Source organism: Leishmania infantum, chromosome 11 (assembly GCF_000002875.2).
Source record: "Leishmania infantum JPCM5 genome chromosome 11".
NCBI lineage: Eukaryota > Euglenozoa > Kinetoplastea > Trypanosomatida > Trypanosomatidae > Leishmania > Leishmania infantum.
The window spans coordinates 106,099-127,005 of NC_009395.2; the positions used below are offsets into that span (position 1 = coordinate 106,099).

Here is a 20,907-nt window from a genome sequence, read left to right on the forward strand (position 1 = left end):
GCCGCCGACACAAGGATGGCGGTGAGCGATGTCTCCCGCACAGAAACAGACGCCGCTCTGGATCAAGCAGTGGCCTCCGTGGCGCAGAAGATCTTCGCGGGCTCTGCCGAACCAATGCCAGCAGCACCAGCACCTTTTCCAGAAACTAGCGCCTTGAACATGCCTGACGCAACCCCCCTCACGGCACAGGTTACCAAGCTCGTGGAACCGCCGACGGCTGCTGCCGTCGGCGCTTCCGTGGAGGCTTCCAGGCATGCCGGTGCCACCGCGACACCGGCGAGCTCGTCCGCTCCATCGGTCGGCAAAGCAGCTTGGGAAGAAGAGCGGCCGCAGACCAACGTAGCAGCTACGCCGGATGTGATGGCGAAGCCGAAGAGGTCAGCAGGCCGACGACGCACGCAGCGGGAGACGGCTACACCAACACCAGCAGTCGTCACAGCCGCTGAGGCGTCGGTGGCGCCAGCGAACCCCGCCGCCGACGCGTTCCGCGAGAGCCTTGACGAGGAGTCCTTCTTCTCGTCACTCCTCCAACCAGGCAAAGGCGACTCCAGCATTGCAGAGCCGAGGGAGTCGACTCTCGTGTACAACGCTCTCACCGGTCGCATGACGAGCGAGACGTCGGTGACGATGCAATGCCTGCGCGAACTCGGCTTTGGCGTCAACGACCAGCGCCAGGTGATCATGAAGCATCCAGAAGTGCTGAACGCGCTTGCCGAGCGGGTACGCGCCGGAACGTCGGCGCTGCCGACGAAGTGGCCCGTCACTGTCGCCCGCGTCATCAGTGCGGTGGTTATGAACAGTAACATAAGCGATCCGGCGAAGGCGCTCGAGCAGATGATCCAGGTGAAGACAAACAGCGTCATGCGCAGCCGCTACACCTCCGTTGTGTCCGCGGTGAACAGCGACCTGGACGCCGCCATGGCGGAGACGACGGCGGCGGAGCAAGCAGGCATGAACGGCGGGCACGATCCGGATCAGGCGATCGAGCTCAACGACGAGCAGAAGCGCGTCATCGATATCGCCCTGCGAGGGCACCACTTGTACATCGGCGGCAGCGCCGGCACCGGCAAGACAGTGCTTCTGCGTGCCGTGGCGCGTCGCCTGCAAGGCCACCGCCTACGCGTTGCGATGACCGCCACTACGGGCGTAGCTGGGTGCCACATTGGCGGCTCGACCTTCCACCATGCCCTCGGCGTCACCTCCCGTGGCGAGTTCATGCGACGCAGCATCATCCTCGACTACGACGTCATCATCATTGATGAGGTGTCCATGTTCCCGCAAAGCCTCTTTGAGGAATTTGACCGCGTTCTGCGCGAGGAGGCCGGCACGCCTGATCTGCCGTTCGGCGGAGTGCAGATCATCCTGTGCGGTGACTTCCTCCAGCTCGGCTGCATCAACGAAAAATCGCTCATTGGCTCACCAGTTTTCCACAAGAACTTTGTGAAGATCCGTCTCGAGACGCAGGTGCGGCAGACCGCCAACTCCCAGTTCGCGAACGACCTGCAGCTCATGCGTCTGGGTATCGTGCCGAGCGATCTCCAGACGACGGTGCAGCTACTGCCGCCGGGAACCATGGTCGACTCCGCCGTGAATCTGCTGCCGACGAACAAGGAGGTGCATGCAGCCAACGAGCGACAGCTCCAGGAGCTGCCAGGGGACCCGCTGACGCTCACGCCAGAGACCGGCATCACCTCCCTCCAGTGCGAAACGACGGCGACGCTGCTGCTGCGCACGACGCCGGATTTCAACGAGGCCGAGTTTGCCCGCCACACCCGCTCTCTACTGCAGGCCACCCTTGACCTGCCCCGCGCCTCCCTCCTCTCGCTCTACCGTGTGTACGAAGACGGTCACGTGATGCGCGTCATGCTGCCACCTGGCGAGTCCGTCGCGTGGCGCGACGCGATGCGGGAGCGATTCCTCGAGATTGCTGGCCTGCTGAACGACCTGGAGCTTGGAGCCACGGTAACGGAGATCATCCCGAACGGAGACGGCCTGCACACGCCTGAGACAGAAGACTACCTGCACAAGGTTATGTCGAAGCACCCGATCGCGCAGCCGCTGACACTCAAGAAGGGTTGCCGCGTTCTTCTGCGTTCGAACCTCTCGAACAGCCTCGTAAACGGCAGCATCGGCACCGTCGTAGACTTTGTGGAGTGCAAGGAGGAGTCCTTTCCCGAGTACATCAAGACTGAGTCTGTGAGGCGCTGCATCGACCGCTATCGCGTGTTCTGCTTCACCGAGTGCGGCATGCCAGTGCCAATGGTGCCCGTCGTCCAGTTCTACAGCGGCGAGAAAATCGCGGTGCCACCGTGGGAGTTCTCCGTTGGTGGTGGGCCAAACACGCACTTCTACAGCCTTTCGAGCGTCGCCCTGCCGCTCTCCTTAGCCTACGCCTTCACGGTGCACAAGGTGCAGGGGCTCACCCTGGTGGGTCGCGTGCACCTGGAGCTGTCCCGCATGTGGCCGTGTGAGCATCTGCTGTACGTTGCCATGAGCCGCGTGCGCAACCCGGAGCAGCTGTCCATGTCGAGCTTCACGGCAAGTATGGTAGTGGCGAACGAAACGTGCGTCCACTTCGACAAGGCGCTGCGTGGGGCGCTACAGTTGACCGTCGCTGACATCGCCAAGTACCCTATCTCGGCATGGAAGCGATGCAACGACACCATTTACCACCTTCGTTGCCGTGGCGCCTCGCTGCGTCGCCTGTTGGAGGGGGTGACGTCTATGAGCGGCAGCATATCTCCGCTGATGGTGTCGGGGAGCGGCAGCCCGCAGGCACACGGCAGTGCTCTCGACCGCTCTGGGGGAAGCTTCGCGTCTCGTAGTAGAAGCGACGGTGAGGACGACCATGAGGCGCTCTCAGCTCACGAGATGACGAGCACAAGCGACGGTAGTCGAGTGATGGTGCGTGTAGGCAGGCACGGTAGCGGCGGTACCGGCATGGTGGGGGAGGTCGACACTGATGACCTGGCTTTCAACCTAGAACACCTTAGCGCCATCCAGCAGTCGGTCCTCGTAGCGCGTCGCATGCGTAAACTGGTGCGGCATGTTGAGCGGGTAGCGAAGCTGACTGACGCGCGACACCGCACCAAGAGCAACGGGAAGAATAGCAAGGGGCCAGCGGCTCCGAAAGGCTCTGCGCACGCAGCGTCAGCTGCAGCAGCGGTCGTGAGTGGCAGCATTGATGCGTCGAGTAGGCGAGACGGAGCGGAGGCGGAGGAGATGGACGGTGACGAGTCTTGCGACGTTGAGCGTGCCGCCAGCGTCATGGCAGCCTCCGTAGCAGCCGCGGCAGCGGCGTCGCCCGCCGTCTCGCTTGCCATGGGCGAAGAGCACACGTTTTAGGCCTCCCTTTATCTTTATGGATGACGACGGTGGCGCCTGCCGGTAAAGAGTCGGAAGTGGGGTGCGGAGGGTCAGTCGGCTCACGTGTTCTCCCCCGCCCCTCCCTCCACAACATCCCCCATTGCTCTCTCTCTCTCTCTCGAGGTGTGCGCGTGTATTTGGGCTGTTGATACCATGGCAGGTGGTGGTGCTCCGCTGTGCTGCACCTGCGCATGTGTAGTCGTGTATGCGTGTGCGACCACGGTTTGGCGTTGTTTCTTTTCGGTATTCTCTATGTATACATGTGTAGTTGTTCTCTCTTCATAGATGCACGTCCACACACACACACACACGCACACAGGGAGAGGCAGAGAGATAAGGTCGCGACAACGAGGGCGTACGCATGATAGTCGCGAGCACTGTTCTGCTTATATATATATATGTGTGTGTGTGTGTGTGTGCGTGCATGTGTGTACTTTCTGGCGGCAATCCAATATAGACTCACGGGTCCGATGGCTGGGCATCACGCAGAAGTGGAGCGGGCGAAAGATGCACAACAACCGCACGTGTGGTGAGCCCGAGACGAGGGAAAACAGTGACGACGCAGCGATGCGCCACGCAGGCGCATGCGGTAACGGCAGCGTAGACAATGTGCATTCCTCTGTTTATGCCTCCCTCCTTCTCCTTCGATCTGTTTATCCCCTGAATCGACCCTCTTTGTTTTTTTTTCCGCGTGTCGTGTAGGTTGCGTGTTATTCGTGCGTGTGTCTCTGTGAGCCCTTTTTGTTGTGGCGGGTGCTGCTTTATCGCCTGGTCGCTCCCGTGCATCCCCCCTTCTGTATCTGTCTTTGCTGCGTATGCAGTTAGATGTCGCTGAGGTGTGACGACTCCGCCCCTCACCCCTTCCTCCCTCACAGTACAGCAAAGAGGGGGGAAAGAAACGAATGCCCTTCTCTTCCGTCGCCCGCCTTCTCGCTCGCGCTCTTTGCATGGTGTGTGCGCGCACACGCGAGCACGCGCACATGCGTATATACATGTACAGATGCGTATGGTGCTGATGCGCTGCCGGCGTGTGTGTGTGTGTGTGTGTGTGTGTGTGTGTTTAGTTCTCTCGTTCATCTGTTTGCCGTGATGCCTCCGCCCTCACTCCCCCTCCCCACCCGTTGTATTTCTGTGCAATGCGCACGCCCTTGTGTGTACGTGCGTGCATCTTCTGGTGGTTTGCCCTCCCCCTGTCTCCTCTTCGTCCCTTGGTGGCGGGGAGCTGTCTGTGACGCAAACGCAGGACAGGCCGAACGTGTGGGGGCGTGCAGCCCTGGATCGCAAGCCACCCGGTTCTCTCTCCCTCTGGGAAGCGTGGCAACACGATGGCGAGTGGGTGTATGCATCGCTCGCATCTGCACGAGTGCCTGCTGGGTACTGGCGCCCGGCGCCACCTCATCCACCCCCTTCCCTCCCCCCTCCGCTCGACCTTCAAGGGACGAGCATGTTTCGATCGGGCTAGTGTGTAGCTGCCGTGCACACCTGCACAATGCCAGCCAGGCTTGCGCAACTGCACCTGTGTGTGTGTGTGTGTGTGTGTGTGGCGAGCGCGCCATGTTCTCAACAAGCAACGCCCTGCCATTTAAAGCACTCTTCATCCCTCCTCTTCCCTTTTTGCGCTTCTTCTACCGTCGTCTAGGGCATCCGCGCACGCACGCGCACCAATACGCTCTCGCATCGCATCATTCTCTACACTGCTGCAGGGATGCACTAGGTTGCTAGCAGCGTTCACGGCACCGTCACCGCTCTTCTCAGTCACAGAACGATTCTTCGGCGACGCCACACCACAGCTGCAGACAGCAGCTGGCGTAGGGGTCACCACCACCACCACGCAGATGGTTTACAAGCGCAAGCGCCAGAACAAGAAGGCGCGGAGGGCACCAGCGCGCAAGCTGCAAAATGCAGCCGAAGCAGCGGCTGTCGCCGCAGCACTCGTACCTGTTGGTGGCGCTGATGAAGGCGCCGCTGTGCAGTACTGCGATGCCGGCTTCTCTTCAACGCTGTCAACCGGCGACAGGGCTGTATCCTGTGCGCCGGTGACCATCAACGGCACGTGCAGCAACGCTGCTGCTGCTGAGTCGCCCACTGAAGCAAACTTGCGATCAGCACACGGAGAAGAAATGTCCCAGGAAAAGCAGAGCGAGAAGCAGCAGCAGCAGCCAGGCACTTCTGGTTACCAGTGCTGCTCAGGCACGTCAGGCCTCCTGTACTCTGTCCCGCCCACTCCGGCCGACTTGGCCCGCTTGAGTGTAGCCAGCGGTGCTGCCGGACTTCCGTCTGTGCTGGCGGCCACCCACCTGCCATGCATACCAGGTGTCACTTCCTGCAGTCCTCAATGCGGGGAGGATGGCAACGGCGAGGGTCACTATGTCGCCTACCTTCTCTCAGAGCAGCTGAGTAACAACACCACAATGCCAATGACGATGTGGGGGGTGTACTCTCTGCGCAGTGGGGACTGTCTGCAAGTGGTACACTGGCATCACAGCCCTGACGCACACGCATCGCCGGTCATTAACCGTGCCCTGCACCCATCTTCGACCTCCCCCCATGCGCAGCAGACGAGAGAACTCATCATGCGCGTCGATGCAACCGGTTTGTGCTTCATGCTTGCGCCCTCCTCGCTAGTGTCCGTGGAAGGGGGCGGCGCGGCAGGGTGCATGACGCCGGCCTCGGTCTCCTCAGAGCCAGACACAGCCGCACCAGGAGCAGCGACGTCGGGGGACGTCTATTGGCTGATACCCTCCGTAATGAAGGAGAGCTTTTTCGCGCTTCTCCAGGCCCAGGAGTGGCTACGCACGGCACCGCCTCGCCACCCAGCTTCCGACGCATGTGCCCACCGTCTCGAGTGTCAAGGCTGGTGTGTGCAGCCCCATCCAACGCGGTGGGTGCGTGTCACGCCGTCTGTGAAGGCAAAGCGGCAACGCGACTCGCCGTCGCCACGCGCGCAGTCGCCGCCGCCGCAGCAGCAGCCATCCATCGCGGCGGCGGCGGCGGCTCCGTCGCAGAACACGGCGAGTACCACGCGCTCCAGACTTGCGCCTAATGCCGCAATGCCGTCGTCGTTGTCCCAGTACCGAATTCCGTACGTGGCGGCAGTGCCGCAACTTCAGAAGCGCCGCAGCGGCGCACCTGAGTCACACTTGCCGTTGACGGCAGTGCCAGCAGCAGCTGTAGCACCGGTGGTTCTCCTCCTTGGTAATCGCATCGCCCCATACCCGGCCGACGGAGCGCGTGGAGCAAGGACGTGACGAGATCGGCGGCAGTGCTAGTGATCCACCCCCGCCCCCTTTTTTCGTTTTCTTCTACAACTCTTTGGTGGCGCGGCGATGGGGAGAGAGAGAGCGAATCAGCAGCAGGTAGACGTTCAGTGTGCCGCGCTTACGGCCACCGTGTGTGCGGTCATGTGTGCTCCTCTCGTTGGCTCCTTGTCTCTCGTCCCAACCCCCAGCAGGGCCTCCGCCGCTCTGCTTGCTTCATTCATCTGCTACAAGAGACTGCAGCATCATTGCAAGGCGTCTCCTCAATAAACAGAAAGCGCTCGTGGTGAGGAGACGGCACAGTGTCTTGCATGCCCACTCCCTCTCCCCGCCACATCACCGTGTCTAGCCTGTACGTTTGTGCATCGGCGGGTGGCGCGGCTGCCAGTGCGTCCGTCAGAAATGGCTAGCGTAACGCGCACATGCTTCCATGAGGCCACTCCGTCTAGTGCATCGCTCCGGGCAGTGCTCCATAACGAGGAACCCCTCGAAGCGTTTTGCTTGCTTGACAGCTTCTCCCTTACTCTTGATCTCGTCATCTATGCACCCCTCGACCTCTGCATCATGCATGCATATCAACGATCAACCCTCCGCCCTTCTCCGTCTCCCTTCACACGCACCTGAACGCACGTACGTCCTCTGCCGCAGAATGCACGACTGCGTCTCTTTTTTTTTTGCTTCCCCTTTTCTCATTCTCGCCACCGCCACCACCACCAACATCACCCTATCCGCCCTCCTTAAGAGCCTCTAGCGATCCGCTCAGCGACCGTTAAAGTGCGTGCATACGTTGCGTCTGCCGGCCTGTGTCCGTCTTCTCTGAAACGCGCAGACGCACCCCATCCAATCCGCCATGACCAACGTCTTCAAGGTCCCGGAGAAGCGCGAGGAGCTTGTCTACACGGCGAAGATCGCCGAGCAGTGCGAGCGCCACGATGAAATTCTCTTCTGCATGAAGCGCGCTGTCAAGATGAACCCGCGGCTGTCCAGCGAGGAGCGCAACCTGCTCTCTGCCGCCTACAAGTACATTATCAGTGCCCGCCGCGCTTGCTGGCGCAGCATGAGCTCGATGGCGCACAAGGAGGACAGCCACAAGGGCAAGACGGCGAGCCTCTTCAATGGCTTCCAGCATCAGGTGGAGAAGGAGCTGGCGGAGATCTGCTCCGACATTCTGGAGCTTCTGGACAAGTACCTCATCCCAGCCGCCGACAACGACGAGAGCAAGGTGTACTACTACAAGCTCAAAGGTGACTACCACCGCTACTTTGCGGAGGTGGAGTCCGGCTCAGATACGCAGAAGAACCTTGCCCTGGAGGCGTACAAGAAGGCGTCCGAGTTCACAACCTCGCTGAAGCCGACCTCGCCAATCCGCCTCGGCCTCGCCCTCAACTTCTCTGTCTTCTACTACGAGATTCTGCGCAGTCCCGACAAGGGCTGCCAGCTCGCTCGCCAGGCCTTCGAGGAGGCCCTAAGCGATCCGGAGGTGCTAGATGAGGAGCAGCACAAGGAGTCAGCTCTCATCATGCAGCTGCTGCGCGACAACCTCGCTCTCTGGACGGAGGACTCTCGCCCGGAAGGCCAGGATGATGAAACAGCCATGGAGGAGCTTGAGTAAAAGGCCGATACACACAAACGCACTCGCGCGCACGCAAGGAAAGCGACGACGTTGTAGATGGAGCGGCGTCCGTGTAAATAGGGAGAGGAAGAGGGTGTGCTGGTGGTATTTGGGTGGGGAAGGTGGGCGCAGACACCCACACACCCGTGTGCCGCCCTCGCTCTTTACCTATTCCGCTGCAAGCTTCTTCGACTCCCTCGCTCGCCGCTCTCACGCGCGTCTCATATCTCCTTCAACGTGCGTGTGTGTGTGTGTGTGTGTGTGTGTGCACGTGTGTGTGTGTGTGCACGTGTGTGTGTGTGTGTGTGTATGTGTGTGTGTGTGTGTGTGTGTGTGTGTGTGTGTCAAAGTCTGTGCGTTTGTGTACGTGCTCCACTGTTGTTGGTTCTTCTCCGACCACCCCACCACCCTCTTTTCGTGATGCCTGCGGGCCCCCGCCTTCCTCCCTCCCTCCCTCCCGTGAAGACGGATGGGGGCGGGAGGGAGGGAGAGAGGCGCGGCTGCGAAACCGGGTACAAGTCGCGTTGCTTTCCATTTATTTTTGTTTCTTTTTTTCGTTTATTTCGTCATGTATGTACGGCCCAGCGACATCTCCTGCACAGGCGCGCGCGCGTGCGTGTGCGGGCGTCTCGCCTCTCTTCCCCTCCTCCCACTTGTATGTTCTTTAGGCGTTTCTTACCGCCCCGCGCCGCCCCTCTTTTCGATGGCTGCACAGCGGTGTGCCCGTCTGCAAGAGCCGTATATCGCGTACGTGCGTTCCTTTTTTGTTTGTTTTGGATGCGTAGAGGTGAGGGTGTTGGTAGTGTGGCGGGGTGGAAGAGGGAGAGTGCAGTTGTGCCGTGGCTCTGTTGTCTGAGTTCTTGTTTTACATTCTCGTTGTGGTGTAGTTTCTTATTATTCTGCCTCCATGCTGATGCTCATCGTGATGTGTCCTCCTGATGCGTGTGCGCGCGTGTTCGTCTGAGTGATGCCCGCATCCGCCTAAAGCCTCGATCGGCGTTTGGATGTCGGCTTGTGCTCGTGTGGAAGGGCGGCGAAAAAGGCAAAAAGAGGGACGTATACGAATACGGCTCGAAAGACGGCAGGGCAGGTGGCAACGATGGTGATGGATGGCATAGAGAAGGAAGGGAGGGACGGAGGGCCGGCGGCAGCGGCGGCAAGAAAAGAGGGCTAAGAGAGCAAACCGGCGCAGGCCCGTGCGTGGATGACGAGCAAACAAGAATTCTAAAGCAGAGGTAGAAGAAGCTCCTCTCAGCGATGCGAAAAAGAAAAGGTGGGAAAGATGGCGTTGCCTTTCAGATGTGCAGCACTTTGTGTGCGTGTGTGTGCATCTGCTGTGCGTGCCGCCTTGGTGTGCTCTCCCGTGTGCTCTCTGCTGCCACCTCTCGCCCTCTCGCCATCCCTCGTCAAGCTTGGTCGAACTCGTGCACGGCCCTCTGCCCAGCATTGAAAACCAAAACAGGAAAAAACGCCGCCTCTCTTCTCTGACCTTGCCCGTGTGTGTGTGTGTGTGTGTGTGTGTGTGTGTGTGTGCTCCCTGCACCACTACCCCTCGCCTCCCTGCGAGGCGTCGACTCGCGCGTGCATGCGTGGACGGGTCTGAGCGGATGGATGTGGAGCACCGGCCCAAAGCAAGGCAGGGGGGCCCCTCCTCCACCCACCCCGGCCCCCCCGAAATGAAAGCACCACGCCCATCAGCACGTGCGCGTGTGTCAGCACAAATCTGTTCCGCTCCGTTCTTTTTTTTTCGGTATCATCGATCTGCGCCATCTGCTCTCGCCCTCGCCATTACGATTGCTCGAACTCCGTCGCACGCACAGCGCACCGCACACCTACGGAACTCGCTCACTCGGCCGGCGTTCATCAGCGACTCCTCCAAGAACATCACAGAGAGAGACGCGCGCGGCCCCCACCCACCCTGTAGGCTTTCTTCTTTTCCTGTTCGGATCGGCCAATCGCCGCTAAAGTGCCATCGGGTGTGAAGCTAGGAACGTCGCCGCCGCCGATGAGATGGTGGCGCTGCCGGCGTTTAAGTTCGTCTTCCTGGCCATCCGCCAGGTGACGCGCCCTGTCGCGAAGCAGATCGTCTCACGTGCGAACACGAAGCGCGCCCTGACGTATTGTGTGTGCATTGGGCTGGGCCGCGTCTCGCTCGGCCTCTCCGGCGTCATCGCAGAGTGGACACGGGCTGAGGAACAGAAGCAACGGGAGGCGAAGCTCAAGGCGGCACAGGCTGCGGGTGCGACTGCAGCAAAGAACGCGGCGCAGGTGGCCATGGATGTGGTGGGCAAGGCATCGACAGCAGCAAGCAGCAGCGAGACACCCAACACGGCGGGATCGAGTAGCGGCACCAACACAGCAGCGAGCTCCGCGGCGAAGGCGCAGGCGGGCAAAGCCGTAGAGTCAAGCATAGCCACAACGGCGAAGTCCGCTGCTACGCCGGCAACCGTCACACCTCGGTCGCGATCGCTTCTGCAGAGCGTCGTCTACGGTCCGCAGCCGAAGGGTGGGGCGGTGGACACATACGACAGCACCGTCTTTCTCGATCTCTCGCGCACCGTCGGCGAGGTAGCCCGTGTCTTTATCCGCTACCCGTCTCGCAGTGCTTGGGATGTGTTCCGCCAAACGTTTCTCGCTCCTTTCCCGGAGGATCGACTCGTTGCAGCGGGCGCTGACCTTCTCATCGAGCTGGTGGCCTACACAGTGCTGTGCACATTGCTCGTGGTGGAGCTTTACCAGCAGTCCCGCACATCGGCAGCGAAAGAGGCCCACTTGCAGGCCCGCCTGGAGGCAATCGAATCCAAGGTGAACGAGCTGGTGGAGTGCAGCAACAGGGCAGCCTCCTCGCCGCCGGTGCAGGAGTTGCCTCCAGTGCGGGAACTGCGCGTGACAGGGCGGCTCAGTGCCCTCTGGGGTGCCGTCACAGGCGGCGTCGGCTTTGTTGGTGATTCCGTGAGCAGACACACCGAAGGCCGCAAAAAGAGCAGTGCCAGTAGCAGCGGCGGCAGCCTCGCAGCCGAAGAGCTTGAGCGACTGGCGCAGAGCGGCAAGGTTGTCGTCCCACAGCGCAAGAACGGCTTCAACGTGGCGTATGCCCCACCGCGGGACCCCGCGGTGAAGGTGAGCAAGCACGATGAGACAATTTTCCTGCAAGAGGAGCTGGATCAGCTCATGGGCAATGTCGTGCGGATGGAGAAGCGGGCATAGAATGAGCGGGCCGCTCGGTGGAGAGGGTCAGCGCATCGCTTGCTCATCGCGTAAGAGGAGGGGGATGCAGCGGAAAGGGGGAGGGGGGGCACACTGCCTGGATGCAACGCACCCCAGCGGCCACACGAAGGGGAGAAAGGCAGTGCCCTTCCTTACTCTTGACCGATGGCTACGCTTATCGCGCTGTGTGGCAATGGCGGTGTCGCCGCCACTCCTCCCCTACGTTGCCTTATCCGTCGAGCGTCTTCCTCACGCGTGGGTGTGCGGCTCTTCTCAGGGAGTACCTTTGCGTTATGCCGATATGTGCAGGCGCGTGTGCGGAGGGCGGCGTCGGTGTGCCCTCCGATGACAACGTTGTTGTCCGACAGGAGGCGAGAAATGAGGACGTGTAACATCCTCGTGTGCGTCTTTTCGCATCCGATGGCCTCAACTGCTCCCCACCCTCCCGCCCGCTCCCCCTTATCTCTGTCTCTTTCCTTCCTGTGTTTGGCTCGTGCTGTGTATGCCAGGTCTGCGTCTGTGTGTGTGTGTGTGTATGTGCTCTGCGCAGACGTTCATCTTCCTCTGGAGTTATGCTTTCGGCTTGCGCGCGCGCGCCTGCTGGAGCGTGTTGCTTTCTCGCCCGCTCCGTTCACACGCACGCAAAGAAGCAAGTCAAGGCGAGGATGCCGTCACACAGGCCGGAGCGAAGAGTGCACACAGAAATGACGGTCCTGCGCTATTATGCATGGGCGCCCGCGCACGTCACACAAACGCTCGCGCACGACGACTATGGACACACTCAACAGGAGGCATAGAGCCCTGTACACGCTCGCACACGCGCTGGAAGACGCGGAAGCGAGGCTGAAGATTGGTGTCGGTGGAGGCGACCATGAAAGCCGTTGCGCATCCATGGAGGCTTGTGACTCTCATCCTCTACGGGCGGACGGCACGGTTGGAGGCACGAGCTCACACGCACTCTCTCTGCGCATTTTTCATGACGTAGACAAGGCACCCTACTCCGCTTGCGTCTGCAGTTGTGTACCTCTTGAGCAAGTGGCAGTGGAAGGGGGCTACATCTTGGCGCTGCGCCCCACCCACTCACACCCGCTCTTGCGTCGCGCCATGCATTACTCCTCAGCCGCCGCCCTACTTCTCGCTCACCTTCTCTGCCACATGCCTACACGCTCAGCTTCCCCTTTATGTGCCATCATAGAAGTTTGTTCTGCCATGGCGGAAACAGGCCCATCGGCTCCAGCCAGAGATGTGGCGTTGCTGGAACCGCCCTTGTCTCTCTCAGCTAGCGGGGAGGCGCTGTCGTCGCCGCCGCAGCCGAGCACCACCCCCGCCGCTGCGGCCTCACCCACGCCGGAAGAGCAGCTCCGCGCGCTCGAAGTCAAGATGGGCAAGTGGAAGGAGGCGGTGACCACCCAGCTCAACGACGCGGCCCGCAAGAATAAGAAGCTCCGCGAAGAGCTCCGCCTTCTCCGCGAGGAGAAGGCAAATGCGCTGAGCGGGCTGCGGGTGCAGCTGACAGAGGAATTCCAGGAGCGCACCGCGATGCAGCGGGACGAGTTGGAGGCGCTGAAGAAGCAGGCCGCCGCGTTGCGGGAGGAGAAGAAGACGATGGCCGCCACGCACGAGGCGGAGCTGCAGGCGGCACGTACGAAGCTGCGCGAGGTGATCCAACTGGAGCTGGAGACGGAGTACAAACGCAGAGAGGGGGATTGGGAGAAGGAGAAGACGCAGTTGCAGATGCTCACGGCAGCGAAGGAAACGGAGCGGGCACAGGCGGAGCACGAGTGTGGCGTGCTGCAGCTGCGACTGAACAGACTCGGCACCCAGTACGATGAGCTCGCAACGCTGCTTCAGCCAGAGTGTGGCTTCACGGCGGAGACGTGCGTGCTGGAAGCAGGCGACCACGCAGCCGACGGAACGAGGTCCGAAAGCGCGTCACCTGCTGCTGCTGCTGCTGCTGGAGCCTCCGGAACCGGCTCAGCCGCCTTCAACGCCAATGGCAGCAACGCTGAGCGGCAGAAGACGGCTATGGCAGCGGCACACGCTAGGCAAATGGAAAGCATCAAGGCCGATCTGCAAAGCAAAGAGCAGCGCACGCAGTTCCTGCTGGGCCGCGCCAAGCAGGAGCACGAGGCGGAGAAGACGCAACTGCTGCGAGAACTGCACCTGCGGGAGGAGGAGCTCAAGGTAGCACACACACTGCTGAAGCAGGTGCAGGTGGAGAACAGTCGGTACATGGAGCGTGTCTCGCACGCTCAAACAGAGCGGCAGGCGCTGGAGCAGCGATATGCAGCGAAGGTGTCCGCCCTCAGTCAGGAACTAGCGGAGCGCATTCAGGCCGCTGACGAGGTGCAGTTGGCCAACAAGCGCCTGCAAGAGCAACTTCGCACCTCCCAGCAGCAAGTCGCCACGTTGGAGGAAGAGTCCACGATGCGCGAGGAGGCTTTCCATTCGCTCATGTTCTCGGAGGACAGCAAGCGAATCACGATGGACTTGCAGCGGGCCCTCCAGGCTGCGCGGGACGAGGCGGAGGAATGGAAGATGCAGTACTACGCCAGCGTCACAGCCTCACAGCCTCCCTCAGCGGCAGTAGCAGCAACGTCGCAAGGGGGTCCCTCCCCGCAGAAATCAGCCGAGGCTGATGGCGAGCACGAATCTGCCGCTGCAACTGCCCCAGCAGCAGCGGTTCGCACACCTGAGGCGTGGCATGACCAACTCGCCGCCAGGGAAGCGAATCTCGATTTGCAGGCGGCGCAGCTGGCCCGCAAGGCTGCCCTTCTGGCGGCTGCGGAGGCGAAACTGAACAAGATGCGCAGCTCCATGGCAAGTCAGGCCAGCCTGCTCCTACAGCAGAGTAAGAGTGGTGGTCGTGCTGGTGGTAGCAGTGGCGTCGGTGGTCCTCACGGTCGTCGTGAGAATGGTGACAGCGGCGTATTCACCGGAGGCGGTGACAGGAGCAACGCGGAAGACGACGATAGCGACCGCGGCCTCGCCGACACATCGCCGCTCATCTCCACGGCGGCATCATTGCTTCCATCTAGCCTGCATGGCTCACTGCGCCTGCTAGAGGCGCAGCGGCGGCGTCTACACCTCCCAGGCACGTGCGGCCTGTGCGCCTGTTGCTTCTCGGGCGGCGGCACCACCGGTGTTCCTCGGCGTCTCCGTCGCAATGCATTTCTGACCATAGTGGCAGCACTCATGCTGCTCTTCATGCTGGCCAGCTTCAGGGTCGTGGCGTAGCGCGTGCCATCGGTGTTCATGGTGGTGCGTGTATTCGCTGTATTTGTTCTTGTGCTTCATGCGCGCAGCCATGCAACTATCACGTCCTTTGTTCACGGTTGCAGACGCTCACGGTCGCTTCATCCTCCCAGTCAACCTCATCCCATCTACCAAATTCGCCGGCCGTTCCCTCCCCCCCCCCCGCCGCCCCACCTTGGCTGATGATGCTAGAACCGAGGCACCAAGGGAAGAGGTGGGAAGGGGGGGAGTGGCAGGAGTATGGCAGGAGGTCGTCGAGCACTCCGTAGTTGAGGCAGTGGCTGACTGACGAGTGGATCGTGTGCCGGCATCCCTCTTGCTGGGCGCCCTCCTCCCCCATCCCCCTCTGTCGACCACCTAGCGCTGCTGCACACACGCACCCCGTTGAAAGTGGAGGTGCGCAGCAGCGCGTGAGGAAAGCGAAGGCGGCAGACGGTACCGTCCGCTGGCTCGTTTTTCCCTTTGCTTCTGTCAGGTTGCGCGTCGCGCTCCTCTTCGGCTTCGCCCATTCTCGCACTCGAACATCGAAAGTGGCAACTCCACTCCTGTACCGCGGGCACTTGCGCGACAGGGCCGTCCGCGAAAACACACAGAGACGTACAGGCTGGAGCTGCTCTGTATGGGCTCGTTTCTCCGCGGATGATCGCCCCCCCCCCACCCTCTCTGTGGATGGGCTTGTGGGTTTTGTCAAAGCCGTGTCGGAGTCCTCAACCAAGTGCCTGCGCGCAAGAGCAGGCTCATACGCACCTTGAGCATACCCCACCGCCCGTATTTCTCATGAATCCCATGGTAACCTATATCTGCGTGAATGGATGGCGCCTCTGCCGGCGCTTCGATCTGCCCCGCCTCTCCTTTTCACTGTCGTGTGATTTTCTCGAATTTGCGTCGAGGATGGTGCCCACGCACATACACGTAAGCCGATATCGGCCCTGGTGAGACGTTTTTCTGCCATGAACAGTGCGCACGGACAGGATCAAGCACACACACACACAAAGCAGAGAAGGGAACGGAAGGCATAAGGCGCAGGAAGGCAAGTCTTGTGCATCCGCCTCCCCACTGCCCCTGTCTCTGTAGATTGTGAAAGCCATTTCGCTTGCTGGTGTTGTCGCTGCTGCTCCCATTTCCGATTCTTCCGTCTCCGCTCTCTTTCTCTCTGTCTCCTCGCCGTCTCGTGGCGTCACTGCGGCGGTTGCATCCCATCCAGACGCATCACGCATAGACACGCGCACGAGACGAAGCGAACAGGGCGTCACCTCTGCGAACCATCTCAGCATCGCTTGTGTGTTGATATCGACCCCTTTCTTCCGGTGTTACCGCGTGTCCTCTTCCTCGCTAGCTTGCCTCTGTATGTGTGCGTGTGTGTGTGCGTCTTCGTCCCTCTCTCGGTGGCACGCACACGCGCACGAAGACATGACAGGTGATCCGGCGGTGGACGCGAAAAGTCACCACAAACTGATCACAAAAACCAACGCGTGCATGCGCATCTTCTGACAATCATAGACCACGTCGCCGCGCATCTTTAGTGTCTCTCCCTAACTCCATCATCGACTGAATACGGATCGAGTTGAGAAAAAGCAGGACAAGAACGGAAGCAGAACGCGTGCCATTGAACTAGCGGTGACCTATCACCGTATCTGCATCCCCACCCCTACCCCCTCATCCTTCGCACAAGCAGCTCCTCCGCCTGCGCATGTGGACGTCCAGTTGCCTTCGGCCATACACACCAGCGCGCGCGCTCCTTTTCTCTTCCTCTCTCTTGCTCTTTGTAGTTCGGCACCGTACAGGTGCTCGGCTGTACGGGGAACAGCGCTGCTGCACCGTTGCGCGGTTGTTACTGCAATCCCACGCACGCACGCTCGGCGATCATGTTCAAGAAGAAAATTTCGAGCGTGACGACGGCGGTTGCCTCAGCGGCCGCAGCAACTGCAGCGGCGGCGAAGGTGCACGCCCCGGCAACGCGCGGCAGTAAAGCGAAGACGCTCGCTCTCATCGAGAAGCATCGAAAGATTCTCGAAGAGGCAAGGCGTCAGAAAGAGGAGATGGACCAGCTGACGCTCGAGCAAGGGGAGCTGCAGCAGCAGAAACTCACGCATATTACCGTTGCACCGCCGTCGCCTGCGACCTCATCTGCGGCGTCATCCGCAGCTGTGAAAGAAGAGCCGCCGCGAGACACTTTCACCGCCCTTGTCGAGCACTTTCTCGCCTCCACGCAGCCTCTCGCAGATTTGGACGAGACCATACAGGAGGCGGACAGCTCATCCGGCGCTTCCAGCGAGGCGCCATTCAAGTCACTACCGCCACGGCAGCCACGGTCGGCGACAGCCTCAGCCTCCCCCTCCATCATCACGTACCGCAGTTTCGCTGCATCGCTCGTCTGCCCAAAGAAGCTTTTCCTCTTGCAGAATCGCTCCGACCTCATCCCCAAGGCCTCTCTCGGCGACATGATGCACTTCGATGACAGCGTCGGCTTCAACGAGCTGGTGCGGCGGTGGGACCGGCTCCAGTTCGGCAGCCGCGCTGTGCTCGTGAAGGAGAACGAATTCTACCAGGCGGTGCAGCGCACGGAGCAGCTCATCACGACATACTTCCAAGGCCCGTACAAGTCGCTCGCAGAGCAGGCGCCGTCGCTGACGATTCACCGGCCGGCTTTCGCCGTCGAGTTCCCTGGCGGCGCGCATCAAACGCGAGCTGACGGCCGCGGCTCCAGTGCTGCTGCCGCTGACTCGGCAGTCATGGAGCTGCGCGCGCGTCCGGCTGTAGTGCGGTATCGCCCAAAGGAGAATCAGTGGGTCTTCCTCGATTCCCAGGCCGTCATTGACCCTCTCAGCAGTCCGAGCCGCATCAGCAGCTTCGTCCAGCGATTTCACTTCACGGCTCTGTGCTTCCGGCTGTGGTTGACGCAGCCGCACTTGCCCATCGAAGTTCGAAAGAAATTTTTGCAGGTGGACCTGGACAGCATCACGTGCGAGAACTTGGGTGGCCGCTCACTGGAGTCCTCCGCACGCGCGGCGGCGCCGATCGACCTGAAGCGCAGCGGGCTGCTGCACATTCGCCAGTTCCTCCCCGGCCCGGCCACGCTGATGGACTGCGACCCGCCTCGGCTTGTCAAGTTTATCCAGCGAGTCTCCCTGGAGGAACTGATAGCGGAGGACAGCAAGCACTACAGCAAGGATGGTCGCGGGCGGCAGTACAGCAACGCCACCGCTCGCGCTGGAGGCGGCGGTGCGGACTACTTCTCGCATCACGGTCTCGGTGGCGGCGGCGGCGCCGGTGGGGCGTTTGACCTGCGCAACTTTACCAGCGCCATCGCTTCCCATCCAGTCCTCGCCGGCCATGCCGCGGAGGTTGAGCTGGCGGCTCTGGGACTCGGCGACTTTCACAACTCCCGCGCGACACGCAGCCAGCGCCACAAGGATGAGGTGCATCATCGTCTCTTCGAGGCAGAGCAGCGCTTCATGGAGGAGCTGCTGCGCCAGCACACCCTCCCCCTCGTGAAGCGCCAACAACAGCAGATGGCCGCATTTTCTTCCGCCGAGGGGCCAGCGAGCAGCCCCCTGACTGCCTTCTCGAACCTTCTGGGCGACGACGGCTTCGTGCGCGCCAGCTGCGCCGCCGACGCAGTGGACAACGGCAAGCACAAGAAGGGTGTGAAGTCGGCGGCCCAAATAGTGAAAGGCGCGGCAGCAGGCGGCCGAGGGAAGCGAAAAGCCCCGGCGGCCGGCGAGGATGAGGAATCAAAGGCGGAGGCGGAGGCGGAGGAGGACGCTGGTGACGTCGGCATGGGCGGCGGCGACAACATAGATTCTCCGTGCTACGCGCGGTACGTTGGCACTCACTGTCTGCGCGGCGGCGACGCGTGTCCGTTCTTTACCGAGGGCATGTGTCTGCCTCGCAAGGTGGACAACGCGATTGTGGCACGAGACAACCACCTCTTCACACTCCCGTCCACCTCCCTCGCACGCAAGGCGGCGTGGTGGGCGCAGGGCAAGCGCACTGTGCGCGACGTGCTCGCCGCGTACGAGCGAGGGGAAAGCGGGGTGCGGCTGACCAGTCCGCAAGTGCGCTACGCGAACGCCCTCCGACAAGGCAAGGTAGCGTTGAACCCGAAGGAAATCGACGCCTTCTTCGACCGCATTCAGTACCCGCTGTTCGTCATCGATTTTGAGGCCGTGCAGTTTGCCCTGCCGCCCTTTGCGAAGGAGGTGGCGTACCAGTCTATCCCGTTCCAGTTCTCTCTGGACGTGTTCCAGCACGACGTCCTGACGGAGGAGCCAACGCACTACAACTACCTGCACTTTGGCAAGGGCTACTCGCCAAACACAGACCCCCGCCCAGCCTGCATCGCTGAGCTCATCCGGATCGTGCGGCTGGAGCGGGAGAAGAAGCGAAAGGCGATGGAGGCATCTGGTGAGCTGGAGCGCATTGCTTCCGCGCGCGCCGCGGAGGAGGCAGCGGCGGCGGAGGCGAGCGGACGCCGCCGACGACGGGGCAAGATGCCGAAGCCGCCGAAAATTACCAAATCCAACCCGCTGGAGCAGCCGCTGCATCCCTACGACGGCTGCTTCATTGCGCACTTCGCCTCCTTCGAGAAGGCGTGCCTGGAGAAGCTGGGTCAGTTGGAGGAGAAGTACAAGGACGAGATCAAGAGCTTCTGGTTCCTCGACACACTCGACCTCATCAAGAAGGGATACCTGCACCCCAACGCGCATGGGTCGAACTCGCTCAAGAAGGTTCTGCCGGCGCTCTGCCCCGACTTCCAGTACGGCGTCTTTGGCTCAGAAGCGACGGTGATGGTGACGGCAAATGATGGCTTGCTTGGTGTGGGTGGCAGAGGAAATGCGGCGCCTGTGTCTGATGCCTCCGTGGCCAAGGGCAGCGCCGGAGAGGGCCAGGACGAGCAGAAAGGCGAGAACGCGATGGGCGTGTACCGGCTCTGGCATCACATGGAAGGCGGCGGCACCGTGCAGGACCTCGAGCGGGCGAAGCTGAGTCTCTCTGGCGGTACTCAGCAAACGCCGAACTGGTCCGAGAGCGTGCGCACCACCATGACCAAGGAGGAGCGAGACCGCATGTGGCAAACCCTGCGCATTCAATTGCTGGAGTACTGCTCCCTCGACACCAAGGCCCTGTACGAGATTATGCGCGAGATCTACAAGGAGAGAGAGGCGGCAGCGGGGGTCAAGCCGCACGATAAGACGGGGTGGGTACTCATCGATCCGGTGCCGCGCGAGGTGGACTTTTAGAACTCAGGTCTCTGCGCGCGTGTGGAGAGACGTAGACGGGTGCGGCCATTGCTGCCTGCAGCCTTTCGTCTCTGACCTGCGTGCGTCCTGCCTGGCCTCCGCCGTCCTCTCCTCCCCTCGCTTCCGTAAGGCTGAGCATTGTTGGGGGTTGCCTGGCTCAGCACGTACCACCACACCTCAGCGTCCTACGCGGGGCGACGTCTACGGAGGAGTAAGCGGCTGCAGCGTTCGAGCCGTGAAGAAGTCACCGTACAATCCGTGATAAGGCTTTATGAGGTACAGCATGTCCATTCGTCCATAGAGCATGAGCCAAGCGTCGCTTGACCCCAGACAAGTCACAGGCCATCCCCACCACCATCCGCGTGGTGCGACGCCGCCGCAGACACGCATGAAAGCAATGCGCCGACCCGGTTGAGCACGCCCTCCCCCCCCCTCTGCCTCGAGCTCTACCCATCGTTGGGATGGCACAAGCGTTGTGCACTGTAGCAGGCCGCTCCGACGCAGCGCCATCCGGAGCCTGGCCCGCGGACATCAGCAGCGATATGCCTCGCTCTGACCTTGCTACGTTGTCGGCACTTTGGCCCGGTCACCACCAGGCGTGGTTTGGCATGGGGCAGGGATAAGGGGGGCTGGGCCCTGCGATACCACACTCTGAGCAGGTGCGTCCCCCCCCGCCCCGCCCTCCCTCAGCCGCCGTCATGAGAGTCTGCGAAGAAGTGAGGAATAAAGTGAAGGGCGATGAAAGCGTCCGTAAAGGCTAAGTAGTTGCAGCGTGGAGAAGCGCCCTTACGTATTCTTCGCCACCACCACCACCACCCTCTCAGCCCTTCCCACCGCGGGCCACGACGCCGGCCTGGGGTGATGCTCCCTGCACACCGGTGCGTACAGTCGGAGCTGAGTGAGTATATTGTTTATGTGTCTCACTGGTCGCCCTTTGCCCCTTCTGTCGTCGCCGTGCCCGCGTGAT

The 20,907-nt window shown here is 61.4% G+C and overlaps 6 protein-coding genes across 6 annotated transcripts; all 6 read left to right on the top strand.

The window, feature by feature from the left end:
* Window positions 1-360: 360 nt before the first annotated feature.
* LINJ_11_0330 (putative DNA repair and recombination protein,mitochondrial precursor) lies at window positions 361-3,345 on the top strand (the record flags this gene model as incomplete). Its single annotated transcript, XM_001463798.1, has 1 exon — window positions 361-3,345. One exon carries the CDS (start codon window positions 361-363, stop codon window positions 3,343-3,345), a length of 2,985 nt encoding a protein of 994 aa, XP_001463835.1.
* Window positions 3,346-5,201: 1,856 nt separating this feature from the next.
* Window positions 5,202-6,614, top strand: LINJ_11_0340 (hypothetical protein, unknown function; the record flags this gene model as incomplete). The annotated part of the gene is made up of 1 exon (XM_001463799.1): window positions 5,202-6,614. One exon carries the CDS (start codon window positions 5,202-5,204, stop codon window positions 6,612-6,614), a length of 1,413 nt encoding a protein of 470 aa, XP_001463836.1.
* Window positions 6,615-7,473: 859 nt separating this feature from the next.
* LINJ_11_0350 (putative 14-3-3 protein) lies at window positions 7,474-8,235 on the top strand (the record flags this gene model as incomplete). The annotated part of the gene is made up of 1 exon (XM_001463800.1): window positions 7,474-8,235. The coding sequence occupies one exon, from the start codon at window positions 7,474-7,476 to the stop codon at window positions 8,233-8,235; it is 762 nt and encodes a 253-aa protein (XP_001463837.1).
* Window positions 8,236-10,245: 2,010 nt separating this feature from the next.
* LINJ_11_0360 (conserved hypothetical protein) lies at window positions 10,246-11,442 on the top strand (the record flags this gene model as incomplete). Its single annotated transcript, XM_001463801.1, has 1 exon — window positions 10,246-11,442. One exon carries the CDS (start codon window positions 10,246-10,248, stop codon window positions 11,440-11,442), a length of 1,197 nt encoding a protein of 398 aa, XP_001463838.1.
* A 1,380-nt stretch (window positions 11,443-12,822) lies between these two features.
* Window positions 12,823-14,679, top strand: LINJ_11_0370 (conserved hypothetical protein; the record flags this gene model as incomplete). Its single annotated transcript, XM_001463802.1, has 1 exon — window positions 12,823-14,679. One exon carries the CDS (start codon window positions 12,823-12,825, stop codon window positions 14,677-14,679), a length of 1,857 nt encoding a protein of 618 aa, XP_001463839.1.
* Window positions 14,680-16,562: 1,883 nt separating this feature from the next.
* LINJ_11_0380 (conserved hypothetical protein) lies at window positions 16,563-19,940 on the top strand (the record flags this gene model as incomplete). The annotated part of the gene is made up of 1 exon (XM_001463803.1): window positions 16,563-19,940. One exon carries the CDS (start codon window positions 16,563-16,565, stop codon window positions 19,938-19,940), a length of 3,378 nt encoding a protein of 1,125 aa, XP_001463840.1.
* Between the last annotated feature and the right edge of the window lie 967 nt (window positions 19,941-20,907).